The following is a 24730-nucleotide window of genomic DNA, read 5'->3' on the forward strand; positions in this document are numbered from 1 at the left end:
GCTTTTTGGACTTACATGATCAGTTAAAGAGAAAGTTGAATAAGAAGGAGAATATATACATATATGTGTGTATGTGTGTGTGTATTTATTTTTTCTTTTTTAATTTAGAAAGGTGTTACCAAAGATGGCTGGAACTGCATTTCTTGCCCTGGTGGTTTAACTACAGAAGGAAATTGCCACTGTCCCACTGGCTATATTTTAGGTAAGAAGTAGATCTCTTATGAAATAGTAACAAATCCTCATTTGTGTTTTTGATGAGGACATAAATTGAAATAAAATGGTAATTTTTTAACAGTATTATTTTTATTGTTGTTCAAAATTTAATGATGTTTTAGACAGGATAGGCATTGAGAGGATAAAAAGTCCTACCTGACTAAAAACTTTTTTTAAAATTCTTAATAATATAGGATTAGATGGATACTTCCTTAATATAGCATGATAAAATATATGTATTTCAACTCAAAAGCCAACATGATGATTAGTAGGGAAAAATTATAAACATTCCTGTTAATATCAGGACCCAGATAAAGATGTAAATAATGCACTTAAGTCAATGAAAGAAATAGTTCATAGAGCAATTTAAAAGAAGATAAAATTCATTAATTTCTGATTTGTACGTATGTTCAGAAAATCCAAGGGAATCACTAAAAATTATTATAAACAGTAAAGGTTAGTAGATATAAAATTAATATTCTAAAATTAGTAGTCTTCTATCCAAACAATAATCCTTTAGAAACTTTGAAGGAAGAAAAGATCTCATCTACATTAGCAATCAAAAAAGAAAAAAATGCCTAGCCATAAACTTTAAAAGAAATGTACAAGATAAATTATTGAAGAAATTTTAGCATGCTACTGAGGAACATGGAGGTAGGCTTTAATAAATGAACTACGTCCCACATTCTTGGATGCAACAATTAAATATTATATGGATGTCAGCTCTCCCAATAGTAGTTTGTACATTTAAAGGAACTCTAATAAATTCTACTAGGATTTTGTTTGTCTGTTTTAGGGAGTGCAAAAACTAATTCTAAAGTTTATCTAGAAAAATATGTGAACAGTCAAGAAAATCATGGAAAAGGAAAGAGGAAACAATCTTTTCAAATATGCAAATTTTATAGCTACTGTAATAATATGGATGGCTGACATGTGAATAACATAGACTGATTGATAGAACTTAGAGACTCAAAATAGATCCAATTCATTTGGGAATGTGGTACGGGATAGAAGTGCTATTTCATATCATTGGAGAAAACACTGACTAATAAATGGTATTTTGGAAAAAACTAAGTTGGCTTTCTACCCTTATTTTTTAAAAATAAAAATATTTGATTTCAGGTCAATCAAATATTTAGATACTGAATATGACTATGCAAGTTTGTAAAAAACAGGAAAAAATTAGTAATCTTGATGTGGAATAGGCTTTTCTGAGTATGAGAAAGAACTGAGAAGCTATTCAAAGAAAAATCGATAAATTTGACTACATAAAAATAAAAAATACCACATGAAATACCACATAAACAATATTAGAAATATTGTAATGTATACAATAGACAGAAGGCTAGGTTTGGCAATATATATAAAACTACAAATAAATAAAAGCAAGGTGAAGAACCGAATTTTTAAAATGATCAAAAATAATGAATAAAGTTTATGGAGAAAGAAATATTTAAACATGAAAAATTTGCTCAACCTTACTCAGAGTAAGAATAATAATTAAAATTTTATTTTAAAATAAATTTTATATAAAAATTTTATTTTTAACCCACCAAATGTTATCATCAAATGTTTTGAACTTTGGCAATGTGTTTGTAAGGATTCAGGGAAACAGTCATCAATTATTGGGGAAGAATAACTGGTTGCAACCTCTGTAGAGAGCAACCTGACATTATTTATCAAATGCAGATTGTTGTCCAGCAAGCCCTAGTTTAGGAATTTCTTGTTTCAGTATGGTAAATATATGTCTGAAAAAGTATATACACTTTTTAAAAATTGCAACATTATTTCTAAGACAAAAGATTATAAATAATGTCAAAGTCTGTTAAGAGAATATTGGTCAAATAAGCTATGGTACATCCATACAATGGTATAGGATGCAGCTATAGAAAAATAAAGCAGTTTCCTATGAAAAGAAATGTAAGATATATTAACTTAAGATATTAACTTAAAACAAAGGATATACAAGTTTATTCATTCACCCACAAATATTTATTGAGTACTTGCTGTTTAATGTATTTGGTATGCTACCATTTATGTTTTCTAAAAAAGATTATATATGTATACTGGCTTGTATATGCATAGGTTATTTCTGGAAGAATTTACAAGAAAATAGTAACAGTGTTGCCTCCAGAGAGAGAATTGGGTGTCTGGAGGAATTGAGTGAGAAAGAGACTTAATTTTCTCTTTAAATCCTTCCATGCCTTTGATTTTTATACTTTACTTATGTATTACCTGTTTGAAAATTATTTTTAATGGAATAAAACTTTCTGCCACCAATTTATTTAAAATCTAGTTAGAAGACAGGACATGTATGTAGAAAATTTATTTGCAGAGTAAGATAGCAGTAAAAGATTTTCACAAGGGCACACATATTAAATCATCAAATGAGCACTATAGATAATAAATGCGCTATAAAGAAGAATCAAGGTTGGAAAGGTTGCCATGCAGAGGCAGTGTAATAGCTGGACCTTAAAGGATTAGTGGGATTTCAAATGTAGCAAGAAAGAGGAGAATATTCTAGGCAGAGGAACAGTGTAAGCAAGGGGTATTATTATAAAGGTAAACATCCAGATTGAATATGAAGGGATTATGAGGATATCAGTTTGCTGAGTTTAAATAAAGGTGCATTGGTTAGATTGTAGGATGGCTTGAATGGTAGGATATTCTATAGGTAGGCATAGATATTTCATTGAATGTTTTAAACAGGGAAATAATTAAGATTAATCTAGCAGTCATTTGTTACATTCATTCAGCTTATAATTCAGCATATATATTCACTTAGCACATATTTATTGAACTACTACTATGTGCTGGGCATTGTCCAGGAACATAAGATAAAGCTGTGAACAGAGTTTAGTAAACATGAACTAAGTCCTTGTCCTTGTGAAGTTTATATGGAAGGGATGGAAGACTGAAAGTAGGGAGAACTGTGAAGAGGCTTCTGTGTTATTGTCGGCATGAAGTTATAAGGACCTTAACCAGAATTAGGACAAAATTATATACGAAGGACTAGATGCTGGAAATGTTCAAAGGATGATCATAGACCTAGATGAGTGAAGGAATTATAGGGATAAGGAAAAGGGAAAGTCAAAAATTTCTCTGGGATTTCTGAGTGGGAGTGAAGGAGGTGATGGCTAATAGATTCAAATGCTGAGGAGAAGTCATTGTGGCCTGAGTTACTAAGATTACTTTTGACAGTCAGAAATCACTGATGCTAAAGTTGCAGTTTTAGTGAAGGCTACATGCCAGGGGGTCTAAACAGTAGCTCTAATACCTAATGACCCCTTAAGTCTGGGTGACAGCTCCCAAAACAGTATTTCACTATTTTAGAGGCTACTGTTGCATACTTAAGATTATCTGTGCTATGAGTTCCTTAGAGCCACCTTGAACTTTTGCTGTTAATTTCTTCATGGATTTGCAAGAGGGGTTGTGCAGGAGTGGAAGAGTGGAAAGCAAGAGGACATCTTGCATAGCTTCTCTCAACTATTTCCATTTCTGACATAAGAAAATGCCTAGGTGATCAGAAAATAAAAAAAAAAAATTATTAGGTAACTTGTGAGAAGCATAGTGGTGTGAGGGGTCCCTTTGATCCCTCCCCTTGAGACTACAAATTGAACCCTTGTAATCCAATGTGAGATTCTCAGCCTGACAGACACTTCTGAGAGATCTCTGCATCAAACCATCTGAAAGTGGGCAAATCGGGTGAGCAAGGGAGAAGGAAAGGGAGAGGAGCAGAGATGGGTACTGCGAAGCCAGCTCAGAGCTCTCTGCAGGACTTGTGGAGAGGAGAGAAGTTAGTTAGTTTGTGGTGTGTACTCTCTGTAGCCCCAGGGATTCCTGCCTGAATGATCAGCATACACTATGGTGGAACCCGGTGATTAGGGCGAGGCAGAATACAGAGGTATGATAGCTATGTTCTAGCAGCTGCCATTGCCAGGCAGAAAACAGAGTCATAGAACCTGACCACCTTCCCCTACCCTCCCAAAACTCACCTCCCCTCGCTCTCCCAGAACTAGCAGTGGGCTCCAGGGAAAACAGCAGAAAGTGTTTATATGCAGTGTATTTTAAGGTAGTTCCATAAGAGCACATATCGATCTGTCACCTAAAAAGACATATATTTGTATTTTTTAACTTCCATGTAAAAATTTTACTCTTTAAGGTAATGCATGCTATGGTTAGACATTTAAATAGTATAGAAGAATACAAAATCAAAGCTAAAGATTCTTTCTCTCATGCTCATTCCTAGTCCTCAACTGTAACTACTGTTGTTTCTTTTATATTTTTCCAAGGATGCTTTATGTATTTATATGTCTCTATATATCCTTGAAAATATTCGAAGAAGTGTCATCATATTTATTCATTTGTTCATAAATATTTGTTGATAAAAAGCTGAAATAAATTTTAAAACTTTATTCAACCAAAGGGCTTTTTAGCTAACGGGCAGTAGCTAACCCCAGTTCAACTCTGGCAGATTGTCATCATGTAAGAACATGGATACAGTGAAACCAAATTTTCCTTTTTTTAAGAGATGCCAGAAGTACAAAATTTTTATGTGAAACCTCCCAGTTTTAAATCTTTCTAATTACAGTTTATCGAAGTTCACCCGTTAGGTGCTGGGATACAATAGTGAATCAAACTTATATTCTAGTGTCAAGAGAAAGAGAGTAAACAAGTGAATAGATAGATATTAGGTGGTCATAAGTGCTGTGAAGATAAATTAGGCAGGGTAAGGGAGACAGCAAAATGTTACTTTACATAGATGATCAGGAAAGGCCTCTGGGAAGGTGACATCTGAACAAGGACTTGAAGAAAATGAGAGACAGAGCCATGTAGATGTCTGGGGAACTCATTCTAGGCAGAAGGGATAGCAAATGAAAAGGTTGTAAGATGGGAGCATACTTGGCATATTCAAAGATCAGGAATACACTAACGTGGCTGAAGCAAAGGAGGAAAGTGGAAGCAGTTGGGCCTGAGAAGTTGGGGTGATAGTGTGCAGATCATGTAAGGCCTTTTAAGCTATAACAGTGATCTTTAAAATTAACCTGTGTGAAATAGAAGAGCACTGGATGATTTTCAGAGGAGTGAAATGATCATGTTTAGTTTTTAAAAGACTCATTCTAGCTTCTTCCTGGAGAATAGAACCAGGGTTCCACTTAGAAAGCTGTCACAAAAGATTATGTGATACTGGGCCAGAGTAATAGTTGAGGAAATAGAGAATTATTCAGTTTCAGGATATATTTTGAAAAGAACACTAACAGGGTTTGCAGATTTATTTTCTAATTTTAATTTAATTAAAAACATTTTTTTTTTTTTTAATGAGCATGAAAAGAAAAGAGTATAAGTATAGGGGGCCTGAATAAATCATGAAATAGAGTTGCCATATGAAATAGAGTTGCCATCCCAGGCTGACTGTAGAAGGAACAAATTGTTTGACTTATTTTTGGTACAATTATTTTTAACCACTTTGCGAAAGCTTAAAACATGGCTAAAACATTATGGCTAAAATTATGATTGGGACTAATGGTCTTTGAACATTTTTCCCAGTGCCAATTATTACTCCCTCAGCCTCAAGTAATTATTATCATTTTGGGGTATATGTGTGTGTCCTAGAATCTTTTCTTTTTCTGTTTTTAACATACCGATATATATTATAGTCACAGGAAATATAAATAGTATTTTTATATAAATATTTTGTACCAAAAATATTGTTCTACAGCATACTTTTTTCACTTAACAGTACAATCTGTTAGATCTACGTCATTCCTCCATAGTATTTCATAGTATGGGTCTACCACCATTTTTTACTTGAAATATTTAGGTCATTCTAACAAATATTACTTCAGTGAATATCCTTATCCACATGTACGAGTGTTTTGTAGGTTTGGTATCTAAAAATGAAATTATAGTGTGGTAGTGTATATGAATTTAAAATTTTAATAGATACTACCAAAAACCCTCTAAACTTATCAGCAGTCTGTGAAAATGCTTGTTTCCCCATACCCAGGGAAACAGGAACAAATAGGTAAAAGGTAAGAAAATTTTTGAAGAAAAAATATTAATTTATTGTTATGATGATTTGAAAAATTATGTTCTGTTTTTTATGTGAATGGAGAAGGTTTTACTTTTCTATATTTTGGAGATGCTTAATATGCTTTTTATGCAAATAAGGTGTTTTGAGAATTATTAGAATAATTACAAGTGGATTTTATGAAGTATATACAAGTTTATATATTGACTATGAGCTACATCCTAATTTTGTTTTTGAATTGTTTAGTGGAAAGAGATGTTAATGGAACATTGTTGTCTCAAGCAATTTGTAAACTCTGTGATGAAAGTGAAAACTCTTTTACAGTATCGAATGCTTTAGGAAACAGGTAAGCAGTGTGCTGGGTCCCAACTTCATTAAAATCATACTATGTTTATGTAGAATCTGTACCTTTTAAAAGTATTTTCCTATATCATTCACTCCTCACAATAACCTAAGGAAGGGTAGAAACAGACATTAACAGCTAAAATAAAGAAGCGGAGACTCAGAGAATGAGACAGAATAGGGTTCAACTGTTTCAGTCTCTTATCAGTTGTTTGACCTTGAATATTTCAATAAGTCAGGCTCCTTATCTTTTGAATGGGGATATACTACCTATTTCATAGGCTGTTATCACAGCTTAAAAGTAAATACATTTTCTTAGCATAGCGCTACAGAGTTAGTGCTTAGTAAAAGGTAGCTATTTTTGTTTATTTTGTCATTTGTACATGATACGTAATATGTACTACCTAATAGTGACTTCTATTTGTAGCATACTTACTATGTGTCAGGTACTGTGCTTTATATATTATATTACATAAGAAAACATTAATATAATGATAAATATAATAGTTCGGGCACCCTGCTTAGTAGCCCTGTTCTCTGTCACTTTCTGTTCCCCGTTTATGCATGCATATGTGCACACCACACACACACTCCACCCTCTCTGTAACTCATATACATTATTCCTATTCCAACTTATTCAGTTTTAGAGGCTGCATGATGACTTCCCTCTAAGTACAGTTTTCTTTTCAGTTTTCAAGTTTAAGATAGAAAACACTTGAGCACCTTCTCCTGAGGATACTTAGTGTTGGGTCATCTTTTCTCTCCAGCTGACCTTGGTAGTAGCATCCAAATATGGACTACTGGGCTGATCCCCAGGTCTTCCCCTACAATACTTCCCCAAGCTTAGTTCAGTTCTGTGCCATGCCCCAGCCCCTCCTCCTACCTTATAACTGGTGTCCCTACTAGTTCTGTGCCCACCCTCCTCTATATTATTCATTAATGAAAAAACATAAAATATTTTCTTAAAATAAACCAAGAGGATGAATAGACTTTAAAAGTGTTGGTTGTAGGTTCAATGAGAATTAGATACTTGTGGGTTTTCTTTTTTTTTTAGCATATCTTACCTTTTTGTTTTGTGGCAGATAAAATAAGGAAAGTATATTTGTTATAACTACTTATAAAAATGGATTGGGTTTCATTTATATGAGTTTGTTGGGGTCTTTTGTTAATTGAGTGACTTTACTGTCTGCTGTTCAGTTTATTCTTTACATTCCATCTGGTTTCAAAAGAATACTCTCCTATTATTTTATTGACTTATTCATTGCCTTTTAATAATGAGTGGTATAAAACTATTCAAATCAGTGTTAATATTTTTAATGTGTTTTCTTTATTACAAGTAATTGTTTAACTGACTGAATCTATTTTAATCTAGTGTTTAAGAGTATAAGATCTCAATTAAATTAGGTTTAGCATAATTAATTAACATTTAAAAATTATTTTGTTATATTGACAGGTGTATCCGATGTGAGTCAACATTCATTAATACCAGCAGGTCCTGTGCGTGTTCAGAACCTAACATTTTAGTAAGGCTAATAAAAATGATAAAGTATATATTTTTAAATTAAATTGCTTTTACTGCTCCATAACCTGTTTGTTTGTTTGTTTGTTTATGTATGTCTATATTAAGACAGGGGGATTATGTTTCAGCAACACTAGAAATTTTCCTCATATGATTTCAACTGCACGTTATGGAGAGCTTGTGAGTATGTTTAAATTTTTTGTTTCATTGTTAAGGACCTTTCTGTATTTTTTGGTAGGTAATCTGGGACTAAAATGAGAAACATGTGTAAATCACTTTAAAATAGAAATTATCAGTCAAAAAAACATTAGACTAACAACATGGCATTATAATTTATAAATTTGGTTACTGTTTTCTCTATCTTAGCTCATTCCTTTTTCAGCGAATCTCAGAATGACTAAGCTGGAAAGGTCCTTCATCAGTCTATAAAGAATGCAGTATGATATAGTTAAGAGCACCAGAGACTCTGGATTTCAACCCTGGATTTACTAGTCATTAGCTTTGTATCTTGGGACTTAGTTACCGTTTTTAAACTTCAGTTTTATTGTCTATAAGTTGGACATAATAAAAATACCTACCTCATAGTGCCTGGACATGGTAGTCACTTGAGAAATGAGGATTATTCGTATCCAGCCAGGTTCCTTATTTATAGATGAGAGCATGTTGGCATAGAGTTAGAACTTTTGTAACAGATGCTGCTGATGGCAATGTTGGGTATAAAATGGGAATAAGTGGGTAAATTAGAACTGAAGAGGTCATGAATCCAAGAGAATAGGAATTAGGTGACTAAGAGTTAGTTGATAAACACAAAGGATACTCAGAATGCCACCAGAGCTTGGGGCAGACAGGCTAGAATCTGGTTGCTAAAATCATCATTGAATGAGTGGGAGCTATTAGGGCTGTGAGGGTGGAATCTAGGATCTTGATAAACAAGCAAATATTTCTCTCTAGTATAGTCTTGTAGGATGACAGATGAGTACCAAGTATTTATAAAACAACAAAATAAATACTAAAGTAGGGCTACACATAGGGAGCTTGAGATCACAAAAATTGGTTGTTTGTAACAAGATGCATGCCTTCTGGGGCATTCTTCTTTGGTCTTGGATTATAGTGAACTTCTGTATACCATTATCAAATTTGTAGGCATTTAATTTTCATTTTTTTGTTTTCAAAATAAGTTGAAATAATTTGCCAAAAGTCCCAGCAATGTCTCTTTTTTATAGTTGGCCTCAGATCACCAACCATTTAGGTCATATCCCTTTCAGTTTCCTCCAGTCTGGAACACATCCTCAGTCTTTCCTTATCTTTTATGAACTCGACAGTTTTGAAGATCATAGGCCTTACAATCTATAGGGTGATCCTTGACTGGAGTCTATCTAATCTTCCTTCATAATTAGGACATACTTGGCAGAAAATCACACATACACACACAAAAATGTGCTGTTCTTGGTGCATTGCATCACATCAGGAGGCACATGATGTCCATGATGTCTACTTGCCCCACCAATGCTGATGTTAACCTGCCATAAAATCTTCATTTCCCCTTCACAATTAAGTATTTTTGAGGAGAATTTCTAAGGTTACACTTCCTTTTATTTCACTAAACCTTAACTTAGTAGCTTTAGTCTCCACTGATGTCACTTACCTTTAACCACTATAATGGTTGTAAATCTTTTCGTCATTTCTCCCACATTTATTAAAACATTCTCTTGTAAGGATTTTCCCTTCTTCCCATTTATACATTTATTTATTAACGGCAGTATGGATTCATAAATTTATTTTATTCAATTGGTTTTAATCCAATACATGTATTTGTTTTGATGCTCAAATTGTCCTAGATTTGGCCAGTTGAAGCCCTTTTTGACATGTCCTCATCATTCTTTGGTCATTTCCATACTTTCTGACACAACAAGATTTCCAGGTTTGTCTTGTACTTTTTCTGCCTCAGCCCTGGAATCAGCCATTTCTCTTAGCAGCCCTTAAGGATGATATTTAGAAATGAAGATTACCACACTTAGTCTGCCTTCTTTGCAGGCATAGCTAGAAAATATATATACATTTACGTATATACATAAACACATCTATAACTGTTTCTGTATATATATATCTTGTTTATATATTACAATAAATGAGCTCCTATGAATACTTTCAATTCCAAAGAGATACTTCAGAGTTCATTTTAGCCTTCCCTTTTGACAGTAGTGAGACTTTTTTTTTTTTTGGTGTGCTGCCTAGGAAAGTAGTGAGACTTTTGATAGTACCTTCTCCAATAGTGAGAAATCTGGGTCTCATCCTCAATTTATCCATTTGCTCAATATAACACAGCTCTCTTCCACACCACATCCATGTGATCTCTCCCCACAGCACCACTGTGCATTAGATCCATGTCAGACTTCTCTGCTAGGAAGGGAAGGTGGGCAGGAAAGGGCTATTCCAGTCTTAAAGTTAATCTGATTCAGTTAATGTACTTCATTTAAACCTACCAGTCTTGAACACTGATGCTTTTCTAAGGACAAGTTTGGAATCCCTAACTTTAAGTCATTTTTTAATTTGGTGATGATAAATTTCTTTATTTTTGTCTGGGAAGCTCTTTAAAATATTTTTCATCTTTATTGAAATATAAGACTGTTAGTTGCTTTTATTTTCATTGTTCAATTCAATGAGTTTTTTTCCACTTATAGTTGGCATACAATAATATACCCATTTCAGCTGTGTAGCATAGTGATCAGAGATCCACATAACTCGCAAAGTGATCACCCCACTAAATCTAGAACCCCTTTTTTCCCTTATGTATTTATTACAACGTTATTAGCCATCTTCCCCATGCTACACTATATAGCTCCATATCTATTCTGCAACTATTTGTACCTCTTAATCCCTTTGCCTTTTTTTTTGTTCCCCCAACCTCCTCTCCCATCTAGTATCCTTCAGAATATTCTCTGTATCTATGAGTTTATTTCCACTTTTGTTGTTGTTGATTTTGTTCTTTAGATTACACATATATGTGAAATCATACGATATTAGTCTTTATCTGACCCATTTCATTCAGTGCAATGCCCTCTAGGTCCCTCAAGGCAATATCTTTTTCCATCTCCTTCCTTTTAGTCTTGTGTGTCTTTTAATCTGAAGTGAGTCTCTCGTTAGGCAGCATATATAGGGATTTTGTTTTCTTATTCATTCAGCCACTCTGTCTTTTGGTTGGAGCACTTAATTCTTTTCCATTTGAGGTACTTGTTGATAGGATTGTAGTTATTACCATTCTTTATTCTTGTTTTTGATACATGTTTTTTCTTCTTAAAGAAGTCTCTCCAGCATTTCCTGTAATACTGGCTTGGTGATGATAAATTCTTTTAGCTTATTTTTGTCTGGGAAGCTCTTTATCTGTCCTTCAACTCTAAATGAGAGCTTTACTGGATAAAGTATTCTTGGTTGTAGATCCTGGGTTTTTATCACATCTAATATTTTGTGCCAAGCCCTTCTGCTCTGCATAGTTTCTTTTGAGAAATCAGCTGCTAGTCTAATGGGTGCTCCCTTGTAGGTAACTAACTGCTTTTTTCTTGCTGCTTTTAAGATTTCTCTTTGTATTTAGCTTTTGGCATTTTAATTATGATGTGTCTTGATGTAGGCCTCTTTGGGTTCCTGGCTTTTGGGACTCTCTGAGCTTCCACAAGTATTATGTCTATTTCCTTCACCAGCTTAGGGAAGTTTTCCATCATCATTTCTTTAAATAGCTCTTCAACATCTCGTTTTCCTTCAGGTACCCCTACTTCATGGATATTTTTACCTTTAATTAAGTCCCATAGGCTCCTTATATCATTATTATAGTCTTGGCTTCTTTTTATTGCCATTGTGATTGAGTGTCCTTGGCTTCCCCATCCTCTGTGTCAGTGGTTCAATCCTCTTCTTTATCCACTCTGTTGCTTCCATCTAATATACTCTTCATCTAGGATAATGTGTTCTTTATCTGACTGGTTCCCTTTTATAATTTCAATTTCCATTTTTATGTGTTTTATTCTTTGTTAAAGCTCTCACTGAATTCATCTATCCTTTCCCTAAGTTCATTGAGCATCTTTAGAACCAGTGTTTTGAACTCTACATCTGTTAGATTGCTTGACTCCATTATTTCTGGATCTCTGTTCTCTTCTCTCATTGGGTTTCTACTTCTTTGTCTTCCCATTTTGGCTGCCTTTCTATGTCTATTTCTATGTACTAAGTAAAGCTCCTAAGTATCCCGGTCTTATTAGTGTGGCTTTGTGAGGTAGGTGTCCAGTGGCACAGTCCTGAGAGGGTTCAGCTCCAGGCCAAGTTTAGCCCCAGCCTGTGCCCCTCTGGGGCCACCTGTTAATATTCAGCAAGCAATTCACAGATTTTGTGCTTATAGTTGCCTCAAAAGGCCACACCAGAAACCAAGGCTAGCTGCCTCCAGTGTGAGTCTAGGTGCAGCTCATCAAGGAGCACCTGATTCACCGAGGACACACCTGGATGTGACTTGGGTGGGGCCACAAGTTGGAGGAAGCAGAATTTCAGGGAATCCTCTGGGCTGAGCAATCTCTGTTATCCAGTTTGATGACATCTCAGCTATGGGAGCACTGAGTCCGCACACTGGGAGGCGGGAGGGCTCAACAGAGGAACAATGGATACTGCTGGCACTTTTCTACAGAGCGAGTCTTGCCTCAACCCTCACTCATACAAGTCAGTGTTCCCCTGTAAGTCTCTGGTGCCCCCCTGTGCAGCTGAACCGGCGCTGGTGCTGAGAGTGAGCAGGTCCGTCACCGCTAAAGTCTGCTCATGGACACGGCCCCTTTAAGAGGCATCTGCAGCTGCTGGCTGTAAGTCATTTTATAACTGGTGTTCAGACTGGTTCTATATAGCCAGTGTATGAAACATGTCAAGAAAATGTAGTTTATATGGTGTGACTATCTTGGCTCAGTTCTCAGCTTGACGCATATGAAAACTCAGTTTTATCAGTGCACTTGGGTGTCAGTCAGGTTCTAAGGGACCAGTTCAAAGTAATTAAACTCTCAAGAGATTAGAATGATAAACCAATAGACATGTTTACTAGTTTATGTTGAAACTGTAATTTCTAGCTTGACTGAAATACTTCTATTGATTTGATAATATACACTTTCTAATTGGAAAGTGTACTTAGAACATTACAGGCAAGATGCATGCTTCTTTGGGTAATACAGAATTGAAATGTAATTAATTAGTTTTGTATAATTTAATAAGCCAGACATCAGGTCTTCCTCTAAAAATATTCCTGCCAATCAGTAAAGAATTTCCATATATATGGGTCATTTATCTTCCCATTCTCTTTCCCCAGAGATATTAATAGTGATCTCATATATTGGTTTTTGTTTTTCCCAACTTTTATTTTGAAAAATTTCAAAATTGCAGGAAAATTGAAAAAATAAGACAATTATTATATATATGTTTTTTACCTGGGTTAACCAATTTTTAATGTTTTGCCACATTAGCTTTATATCTGTGTATGTAAATGCATGCACACACACACTCATGCACATATTTTTTTCTGAGCCACTTAAAAATAAGTTGTAGACATATGGCATTTCACGCCTAAATACTTTATTATGTTAGCTTCTAAGGAAAAGGGCATTTTTCTGGCATCACACCTAAGAAATTTAAAATTAATATTATAGAATTACCTTATATACTAGTCATATTGAAATTTTCCCACTTGTTTCAATAATGTACTTAATGCCCAGCCCCACTTTTGGGGGCGCTGTGTCCAGGATACAGTCAAGGATCTCACATTACAGTGAGTCTTTTTAGTCTTCTTTAATTTAGAACAGAGACCCTGCTCTATTTTGCTTTTATGTTTCTTTCTTTCTTTCTTTTTTTACTTTTTTTGCTTTAATAACATCAGCTCTTGCATAGTCAAAGCCAGCTTCCATGCAAAGTGTCCCACAATCTGGGTTTTTCTCATTGTTTTCTCATGATTAGATTTAGTGAAATATCTTTAAGCAAGAATATGATATAAATGTATGTATAACCCATTACATCAAAACAAGGAGCACATAATGTCAGATTGTCCAATTATTGGTGATGCTAACTTCGATTGCCTGGTTGTAGTAGTGCCTGCCACTTCTCTCTATTGTAAAGGTACTGTGATTAATAAGTTAGTCTGCAATTTTACTTTGAAACTATGTAAATATCCATTTTTAGCAGTCATTGATAAACTTTGTCTGAATCAATTATTAAATTGGTTATTTCAAAATGATTTCGCAATTTTATTTTTTTTGTGTATATTAGTTAGCAATCTTCTATAAAGAGCACTTTCTTTCTGTGCCTTTTCTTTTTTTTTTTTTTTTTTTTTTTTTTTTTGCTCTACTGTGAATTTACGGACTTTTATTGTGTTTTATAATCTATTACAGTTATTTTCCTTTTCAAAGCTCAAATTATCCCAAATTTGTACTTTCCTTTGAGATAGCTCCTGTGTTATTTTGATGTCTCCATCAGTCTTTAGGTACTACCTTGGTTTCTCTATACCATGTTCCAGGCTCAACCAATATAATTATGATTTTTAATAGTCACATAATACTGTAGTTTATGCCACAAATATTACCTCCATTGAATATCTAGGTTTTTTGTTTTTAATAATATTGCTGTCATTCATTTTATTCATATAGATATGTTTTTCCTTTTGGAGAGATTATTGCCTTAAGATAAACTTCCTCAGTGTTTCTATATTCCTGGGTTAAAGGGTATGGATATTGTTTTATGAAAGGATCATGCAACTTTAACACTATCACTGGCATTATCTATGGCTTCATTTTATATGCATTTGCCAGTACTGTTGTCATTGCTTTCCATTTTTACTAGCTTTTTTATGTGGTTCAACTTTCTATGCATGTTTTTTCTTACAGAATGAGAATTTTTGCTTATTGAAGAGGTGGAAACAGTGACTCATAATTTTATTTTAAGTTTCTTTGATAGCCGTGGTACTATGTTTCATATAAGTTGGTTTTATCTTCTCTGTCCATGTCCAGAGAATTTATTCTGAGTGGTGCTTCTCAGTGTCTTTTAGCAATATGTGCAGATAAGATTGAAAGCAGTGCTTAGAGAGGCTTGTATTTAAAGCTTTCAGGGCACATGTATGCTTTGGTCTCATCCTGGAGATTCTGATTCATTTGGTTTGGAAGGAAACCATGCATTTTCTGTTTTTAGGAAATTCCACAGATGATTCTGCTGCCCACCATTTTGGAATTTTAAATATTAGTTACTCAACATATCCCCAGTCACCTGGTGCTTAGAAATCATTCATAAACATTTCTCTTTTTTTATTACCTTCTAACTTAATATGGTATAACAATCCTAAATCAGCAGGTGTTAAGCATTCAGTACTAAGTCAGTATCTAGGTTTTCTTTTTTTGACACTTTGTTTTTTGTAGTAGTGAAGTGGGCATAATAGATTTTTAGATTATAGAAACACGTTTCCCTGTATCTTTTGCCTAAGTGACATGATTTTATAATGCAGTCTTATTTGTATAATTGACACTGGTTTGCATTATTTCTTATATTCCCATTAGATTCTACTTTTCTAATAATGTTGGCAAAGTAATGTTCATCTTTTAACATTCAACAATATGTGTAATAATATTTTCCTAACAGTGTAAGATTAAGGATTGTTCATTCGAACTTAAAACTAGAATTCATCTTTTTGCTTGCAGGGCATGTCTTTCACTTCAGAATGGTTTACAAAGTATTTGCAATCAGCAGCAGCTGCTTGTTGGGTAAGTTTAGATTTTTTTTTTATTAGTTTCAAGTTACAGTACATCATAAGTTTGGATTTTTAAAAAATAATTTTATATCATTTTAAATAATTGTTCAATTTTTTTCTCAGATAATAAAATATTTCTTTATGTATATATATCTCCTTGGTCATATACCATGAGAAGAATAAACCCTTTCTAGTGGATTGAAAGAGAATAAAAGAAATAAAGAAATAAAAGAATAAAAGAAATAAAATGTTATTTCATACTTTGTTGTATACAAATTTAATATCTGTATGCTTATTTAGCTGGAATTTAGTGTTAGGGGAAACTGATTCATACTGTCATTTAGTAAATGTTTATTGATGACCTACTCTGTGCCAGGCCCTATTCTTAAATTAGGTTATGTATTTCAGAAAAAGATAGAAAAAAAAAATCTCTTGTGGAATTATGGTCTAAGTATAATTATCATGTCAGATGATGCTAAGTGCTTTGAAGACAAATAAATCAGGATAACATAGAGAATGGAAGGAGGTGCTATTTTATATTGGGTGGTAGGACAGTCATCTCTAAGAGGATGATATTTGAGTAGAGACCTGAAAGAAGTGAGAGTGTGCTATGTAAAGAGAAGAATGTTCTAAGCAGAAATCATAACAAGTACAGAGGTCCCAAAGCAGGAGTTATCTGGCTTTTTCATACTTAAACTGGAAATAGGCTGGAGTAGCTAGAGTACAGTGAGTAGGAAAAGTGGAAAGATGAGTTCAGGGATGAAGGGAGTGGCAGTGGCAAGGACCTGGAACTTACTTTAAGGGAAGTAGAAAGATTTTATGCAAAGGAAGACATGACCGAACTTCAGTTTTTAAAAGGATCACTCTAGCACGGAGAGTAGATTATGTTGGGGCAAGGACAAAAGCAGGAAGGCTAGTTAGGAGAGTATTAGAGTAAACCAAGTAAGGGATGGCGGACCCAAGGACAAGGGTGTTTCTACTGTAGGAATGAGACACACTTTTGGATATGCTTCTGGATATATTTGAAGATTGAGCCAACATGATTTACTGATGAGTTTGATATAAGAAGGGAGAAAAAGAAGATCACTCCAATTTTTTGACATGAATAACTGTAAAAATGGAAGTGCCTTTTTCTGATAGGGAGAATTGAGAAAAAAGTTTTAGGGGCAAACTCAGTAAATGATCTTATTGTTCATAAAACAAATTACTTAAACAAAATGGATTTGATTTATATATATAAGATCTAATATGCAAATATTTCTTCAAATATAATTATTCTACTTAATAGCTTTTAGTTAGTTCTTTCAATTGCTTATCTTTATATTTCAGCCTAAAATTTACAATTATTAGTTTCGAGTATATAGTACATTGGTTAGACATTAGTATAGTTTATAAAACAATCCCCCCTGATTGCTCTTTCTCTCTTCTGGCTCTCCACCCAGCCATTACATTAATGCTAACTGCATTCTCTGTGCTGTGCTCCCCATCCTCATGACCATCTATCAACTAGTAATTTGTACTTCTTTAACCCTTAACCCCTTTCTTTCAGCCTCGCAACCTCCCTCCCCTTTGGCTATCACCAGATTGTCCTCTATATTTGTGTGTCTGTTTTTGATTAGTTTGGTTTTTTTGTTTCTTAGATTCTGCATATAAATGAAATCATATGGTATTTATCTTTCTCTGTTTAACTTATTTCACTCAGCATAATAACTTCTAGGTCCATCTATGTCGTTGCAAATGGTAGGATTTCATTTTTTTAAGGGCCGAGTAATAGCCCATTGTACATATGAACCATAACTTCTTGATCCAATCATCTGTTGATGGGTATTTAGATTGCTTTCATATCTTGGCTATTGTAAATTGCGCTCCCATGAACATAGGGTTGCATACATCTTTGTGATGAAGCCTTATTTTATATCAACTTTTGCTTAGGGTTTTAAAGTCCATATTATATTTCTTGCCATTGTTCTGTTGTAGGTGTATGCCAATCTAACATCTTGCCAAGCTCTTGGAAATATGTGTGTGATGAACATGAATTCTTATGACTCTACCACTTTTGATGCATGTTGGCTGTTTCAGTTTGTCTTTGAAAATACTGCTGTACTGCGCACTGTTCATTCTGTTCCATTTTGGTAAGGCTATTCTGATTGATGAACTGTCATTTTAACCAAATTCAGTGTAGTTACTTTCACAGATATTAATAATAAATATTGCTTCTCCACTATTAAAATAATTGTAATTATTTATAGGAGGCAGAATCTTCCTTGGCTGTTCTACGGAGATCAACTAGGATTAGCACCTCAAGTACTCAGTACTATACCTCTTCCTACAAATTTCAGTTTTAAAGGGCAATACCAGGTACAAGTCACTATATTATTAAAGCATAACTACATTTGATTTATAATTTGAAAAGAATAAGAATATTACTAGTCATAACTCTTGCTTTTTTATGCTATTTTTAAAAATTTAGTTACTAAATTAAATCTAAAGATCAGCTAATTATAGGAACTGAACAATATAGAGTTTAGCTGTCTTACTTGAGTACATATGTGAATATGTCTGGATTACACGATTATGGCAGCAAGTAATATATTTGTGGGGTTGGAAAGGGTAGGTTTCATCACCAAATGTAAAACAATCTCTGTCCTTCTATAGCTAAATATTTAAGAAGTGCTTCCAAGCACTGATAGGGGCTCTGTGCTATTTCTCTAGCACTTCACAGGTCCAAATTCTCACCTCCAACTTTTTGACTTTGTAGAATTAAGTAATAGGTTATTTCCTCCTCTACCCCTCACCATACTATTTAACAAGTTTGAAACACTGCCCCTCAATTCTGAAATAATAGCTTTCATGCAAAAAAGGAGGCTCTATTTACTTTAGGTGTGTTCAGTCATAGAGATACTTAATTTTACTTCAAAGTAAAGGTAGTTAAATTTAGTATGATCTCTGGGAAAAAAAGAATCAGTCATCAATGAAAATTTCCTTTTCTTTTTTCTCCCTCTTTAATTACCACCCCCACTTCCACCCCTGACCTCTGACCTATGGATATTGCCATTTCCCCTTAACTGGATCTCCGAAGGTGGGGTGTCTCCTCCCACACACTCAGGGAGTGCACCTGGGATCTGGTGCACCCAGAGCCTGGCATCTCTGGGGCCTACTGCATCAGTGTATGGTCTGTGGCTCCACCTGGGGCGTGAACCCAGGACCTTCTATGTGTAAAGCAGACGTGCTAACCACTACACTATGGAGCCACCCTCTGAAAATTTCTTTATAGAATATTATATGGCTTTTAGAGCATGTGACATTTTATTCTTATTTTTCTTTGATCAGAATACAAAAATGAAGTTTGTTGCTGCTTCCTATGATGTAAAGGGAAATTTTCTCAAGTGGCAGACTTTGGAAGGTGGTGTTTTACAGGTGAGAATGATTCAAATTAAAGTTTTACTAATGTGCCTCCTTTTTGCCTGAGTAAAAGACCAGGTTATTATTTGAATGAAGCATCGATTGCAGGTTACAGTTGATTTTTTTCTTATGCTTTAAATTGGAATTTCTTAAAACCACTTTGACTTAGGACTTTAATTTATAACAAAGATGGTCCCTTAACTTTTCACACCTTTGATACATGAAATAAATATTATGTAAAGCATGTATTAATGTAGGGGCTTAAGAATGCTTGACTAGAAAAGCAAAGAAAACATTCGTGAGAGATGTTTATCAGTTGTATTCTTTTGCTGTAGCTTTGTCCAGACACAGAGATCAGACTAAATGCTGCATATTCTTTTGGAACAACCTATCAACAAAATGTAAGTTTGAACTGTATTAGTCTGTTTTTTAGCTTCTTTTTCACCTCAGAATAATTGGAATAATCTTTGAATTTTTGAAATTGGAAATGTTTTTAATAGTAATGAATAATTTCACTGATTAATATAATTTTATTATCTGGGTACAGAAAATCTTAATCACCACAGAGTACCTCGTTCCCTACAGAGTCTTATTTATCATATAATGTTAGATTTTCATAATTATTGATTCACTTCTAGGCGTATAGTTCTTAAAAATAATGGCTACTTCAGAAAATTTTAGAATAAAGTAAAAATATTATTTTTAGTGACTGATAAAAATGCTACTCCTCCTCCTTCTACTCCCTAGTAACAATAAAATGCTTCCTTTTCTCTTGCTTCATTCTTCCCTCCCACCTTCCCTCCGTGACTGTCCTTCCTTTGGTAACCCATTTTGAAATTACAGTATGGTACAAAGGAATATTATGGACCATTAAACATTTGAAAGACATTTACTAGTCTACAAAAATACTTCTTGATTAAATGCAAAAACACATACCATAGAACAAAACTGTGATTCCAGTTTTATTAAAAGCACAATGAAAAACACCATCATGGGAAACACTGGAAGAAATAAACATTTTTAACAGTGGTTATTTATATCTGAATGGTGATTTTTTTTTCATATTTTACAAATTTTCTTTCATGAGCATGAATTTATTTTTTTAATTAGAAATGACATATTATTCCCCCCTCCCCAAAAAAAGATGTGTCTACCATGGTCAGAAGAATCAACACTTGTTAAATGCTTATTGCTATGTACTCAGCATTTTGTCAATGTTATCTGGTCTTTGAACTACCTTTGTGAGATAAATATTATCTATGCTTCATAGATGAGGAAATGGTGCTCAGTGAGATTAGGTAATTTACTCAAGGTTTTGCATCAAGTAAATTGTGTAGCCAGGGTTCTGTTAAGTTTAAAAAGCGTGAGTTTTTCCTCTAACTTTGCTGCCTCTCACGTAGATCCACAGCCTAATAGAGAAAACAGCTATATAGGCAAAGAATTGCAAAGATTATGATAAGAGTTGTTATATAGGTATGTACAAGGTAACATACTGGCCCAAACGAGGGGTCATCAGCAATTCCTGGGGAAGAAGAGAAAGGCTTCACAGTGTGAGTGATGCTGGTCTTGTAGAATGAATATGAGTTTGCCAGGAGAACACGTTTGCAATGGCAGAGACATAGAATAGCATAGCATTTTTAGGGACTGCATGTAGATAAATATGAATGGACCATAGACTGATAAGGAGCAGTGGGAGATAAGGGGGGCCAAATCATAGCAAAGTACATAAGAGAAAGGATTAGGACCTTGTCCTATAGAACAGGAGTTTTTAACCCTTTCACTGCTGGACCCTTAATGAGAATGAAGGCATGCCCTCTCCAGCTGGGTTTTAGGGCAAAAACCAGGCAATTCTTTACTTTTAGTTTTTTTGGTCCTCATAAAAAATCATATTTACAGTATTCATGTTTTGGAAGGAAAATAGAAATGCATATAAACAAGGTAATTTAAAGATATGTTATTTTATAAAATAAACTTTTAAATTTAATAAATATGCTTTCTAATTTTCAATTTGGGGTGCTTTTATATTTAATTTTATTTTCCAGTGTGAGATTTCTATCTCTAATATTTTAACCAACTTTCCCACTCCTATATTTTATGATGTGTACCTTGAATATACTGATGAAAATCAACACCAATATATTTGGGCTGTACCTGTGTTAAACCTAAATCTTCAACACAATAAAATATTTGTGAACCAAGGTAAGACATCCATACATACCACTCTTTCTCTGAGCTGAACCTAATATAAGTCAACCAACCTGATAATTTAATAAACCACAGATTATAAGAAAGGTCATAGATTCCTCTTATTATATAGCATGCTAAAAAAAAAGTAAAACAATAAGATTGCTGGTATCTTTAGAAATTATTATAAAATGTGTCAGGCTTATTATTAAGAAATTATTGCTAAAAGTGTATCCTGAGAAAAATTAATAGAACTGTAAATTAGGGCTTCAAGTGGTCCTCAAGCTACTTCCTGGACAAATTAGTTTCTTTTGTTGTTTCCCATATTATAAAATCCTGCTCGTTCAGGTAATTTGCAGGGAAAATTCTTTCAAACTGACGAAAAGTCTAAAGAATCAGAAAACATTCACGGAAGATGGAGAAGGCTATTAGCAGGAATTTCTTTCAGCAGTTGCTTTTTTTTATTTACTGCCATCTTATCTAAAACAAGATGTACTAATTTTGTGTTTTAAATTTATTCACTAAACTCCTTGAGAGCCATCCTGAACAATTTGAAAGTGTTTTTTTTAATGCCATCTTTTTTTTTCTTTTTATGATAAAAGACAGTAACTCTGGCAAGTGGCTTCTGACTCGGCGCATTTTCTTAGTGGATACATTAAGTGGACGAGAAAATGACTTAGGAAGTCAGCCAAGATTTATTCGAATTGCTACACAAATATCACTGAGGTAAACAAATGTCTAATGCACTAAATTAGACTTGGACTATGGTAAAATGTCATAAAGAAAGTTTATCAGTAATTATCAAATGAAAATAAAGACAACCGAATTGAAACTAAGGTTATTTTAGATATCTGTGTAAATTGGTTTATACCAATAGAGATGAGGAGCCAAGAGGAAAATTACAACAGAAGAGCTTGAGGAGTTTTGTAAAAATTCACATTCCAGGCCCACTGTAGAGCTGCTGAATTAGAATGATTGAAAGTGGAGAGAAGACGAATATTAGTGAGCTGAAATGGGTGCGCTAGAAAGAGCCTGCCAGGTGATTGCAGTCGGCAGGCCTCCTCTGTCTTCATCTTTTTTAATAGCTACTGTTTTAGGTTGGCCCTGATTAACTATCAACCGCTCCCTCTTCCTAGGCTACTTAAATAATGACCCTTACTTATGATAGTGACCTGCAACCCTTATTTCTGTCTTTTCCAGTGTGGGATTTCTATCTCTAAGACCTTTACCAACTTTCTCATTCCAATATTTTATGATGTATACCTTGAATATGCTGTTGAAAATCAGCACTATCATCTTACATTAGTCTGGCACTTCAATATACATTGTTTTATCATTGTTATTTCATTTTGGTATTTTTAATAATTGTGTGAGGTAGGCAGTACAGAAGCTTTATCACGTATCTTGTCAAAATCCAAAAGTACTATGTTTTTAGCATTCCCTCAATCTGCTAATGTAGCATCCCTAGTAAAAACCTGGTCGAACTTGGTCAGGCCTGACTTGATTCTGGTGAAATGATGCCCCTGGTGGTTGGCATATTCCTTTCTGAGTTTTCAAATTGTACATTACCAATACATTGAATTCAGCAAAATGTACCGTACTATGTGCCATAAACAGTACTAGAGCTGACATATTTTGTTAAGAATTCATTTTTATCTTTCGAAAATCAGTATTTATTTGCCTTTCTCCAGGTTTCATGTAACACTTTTCTTTTGAGTATTCCTCAAAGATGATTCATAGTACTTTAGTGGTTTCATTTGTAAACTTCATAGGACCTAGATTGAGAAGAATTTTTAATTTGTCTCAGAGAGTGTATTTTATTATTAAAGTTTTGACCACTTAAGATAGCTTGTGTTGTTGCCATTAGTTTATGTTTAACCTTCCCTGGTCCTTATTGAGTGGTTGGTACTGAGATTACGAAGGCTGTCCATGTTAAATTCAAAAGAAACGAGAAGTTAAATGTATGTTTAAGAGCCTAGATGTATTTATAATGAGAAGCGTATTTTCTTTTAAACAGCATCCACCTTGTACCCAACACAAAAAATGGAAACATCTACCCTCCCTTAATTACCATTGCATATAGTGACATTGATATCAAAGATCCCAACAGACAGTCTGTAAAGGTGAGTTCCTTACTAATCAGTGCTTCTGTAGGTGTTAATATGGGATGCAGTTTACATTATGGTCCAAAGGCAATTAGTCCTTATTCAAGTCTTACATAAACACTGCTCTTTATATAGTCAATTTTTAATTATTATTTTTTATTAATAATGGTAAGAGGTGAGTCCTTATGGATCCTGGTTATAAAAAAAATGCAAGAATTAAGTTTTTAAGCAGATGGCGTCACCAACAGTAGGACATCCTGGGCTATGCTGAGTGAGATGCAGTGTCTGCTCCTGTTCTTTTTGGCCACCTTATTCCTGTTAGGGATTTATATCCTTGCCTAATTAAACCAGGAACTCTACAGTGGGCATGTGTGTTCTCACTGGTCTTGCCTACTTGAAGACACACTTAGCAGGCAGAAAGAGATTTAAATGATCAACTTTGTAACTAATAGTGCTAAAATGAACTAGAGAATTCAGTTTGGACCTCTAGCTAAGTAAGCTTCCTACTACTTCCCCACCTCATTTAAACTTAACCACAGAAGTAAAGGCCTCCGCTGCCTAGCAGGGCCCATATATAGAACAGAGACTGTGTACACCATGAGACAGGCTGCACCAAAGAGAATGAGCCTGGAGAAGGCTGAGCCATTCATGCTCAATTCCTCCTCCCAACCCACCCAGTAGAGAAAGCATCCTGCTTTGAAGAGGGGTACATGAGAGAGTGATAGAGATCTAAACCAGAGGTAATCTTTTACACTTTTTCCTCAGAGAGATTAAGTGGTTATTCCCTTCCCTCTCCGGAAACATGAGAAATGGAGGAATAAGCATTTCTTACTTCCAAGACTCACAGATAGCTTTTAATTTCCCCTATTTTTCTTTTCTGAATTTTAATGTTCTAATTCCTTCAGCTAGTGCTTTTGGCCTCCCTGTTGTGCTTGTACTTAATTTATACTTAGGAACTACTAGATTTAGGCTTTCGTTAAGCAAAATGTAGGCACGTAACAACTTTCCTCTGAAATATTTACATCCTCTTTTGTATTACTACCTAATCCAATGTTAAAATTAGTTTCCAGTGCCTGAGCTGTAATAAGAGTAGAACGTCCAGCAAAAAAACGCTTAGTAACACAAACCTGGTTTAAAATTTCCTGGAGTGATCATATTTGAGTATATTTTAATATAAAACATTCTTGGATCTT

General features: G+C 34.3%; 1 protein-coding gene across 6 annotated transcripts in view; it reads left to right on the forward strand.

Annotated features, from left to right (window-relative positions):
* The window catches only part of TMEM67 (transmembrane protein 67), a 46120-nt gene that overhangs the window by 3472 nt on the left and 17918 nt on the right, over positions 1-24730 (forward strand). For 5 of the 6 annotated variants that reach the window (XM_016153247.2, XM_016153246.2, XM_016153245.2 and 2 more), the window contains exons 3-14: positions 109-202; positions 6491-6590; positions 8040-8109; positions 8214-8285; positions 15797-15859; positions 17824-17978; positions 18096-18204; positions 19177-19263; positions 19584-19649; positions 21291-21447; positions 22035-22158; positions 23450-23555. In XM_016153247.2, the coding sequence (XP_016008733.1) occupies positions 109-202; positions 6491-6590; positions 8040-8109; positions 8214-8285; positions 15797-15859; positions 17824-17978; positions 18096-18204; positions 19177-19263; positions 19584-19649; positions 21291-21447; positions 22035-22158; positions 23450-23555 (1203 nt within the window). Of the gene's footprint in view, positions 1-108; positions 203-6490; positions 6591-8039; positions 8110-8213; positions 8286-15796; positions 15860-17823; positions 17979-18095; positions 18205-19176; positions 19264-19583; positions 19650-21290; positions 21448-22034; positions 22159-23449; positions 23556-24730 lie in introns of those variants that run through there. The other variant, XM_016153248.2, reaches the window with a different exon arrangement.

Source organism: Rousettus aegyptiacus, unplaced genomic scaffold, assembly GCF_014176215.1.
Source record: "Rousettus aegyptiacus isolate mRouAeg1 unplaced genomic scaffold, mRouAeg1.p scaffold_m13_p_15, whole genome shotgun sequence".
Classification (NCBI taxonomy): Eukaryota; Metazoa; Chordata; class Mammalia; order Chiroptera; family Pteropodidae; genus Rousettus; species Rousettus aegyptiacus.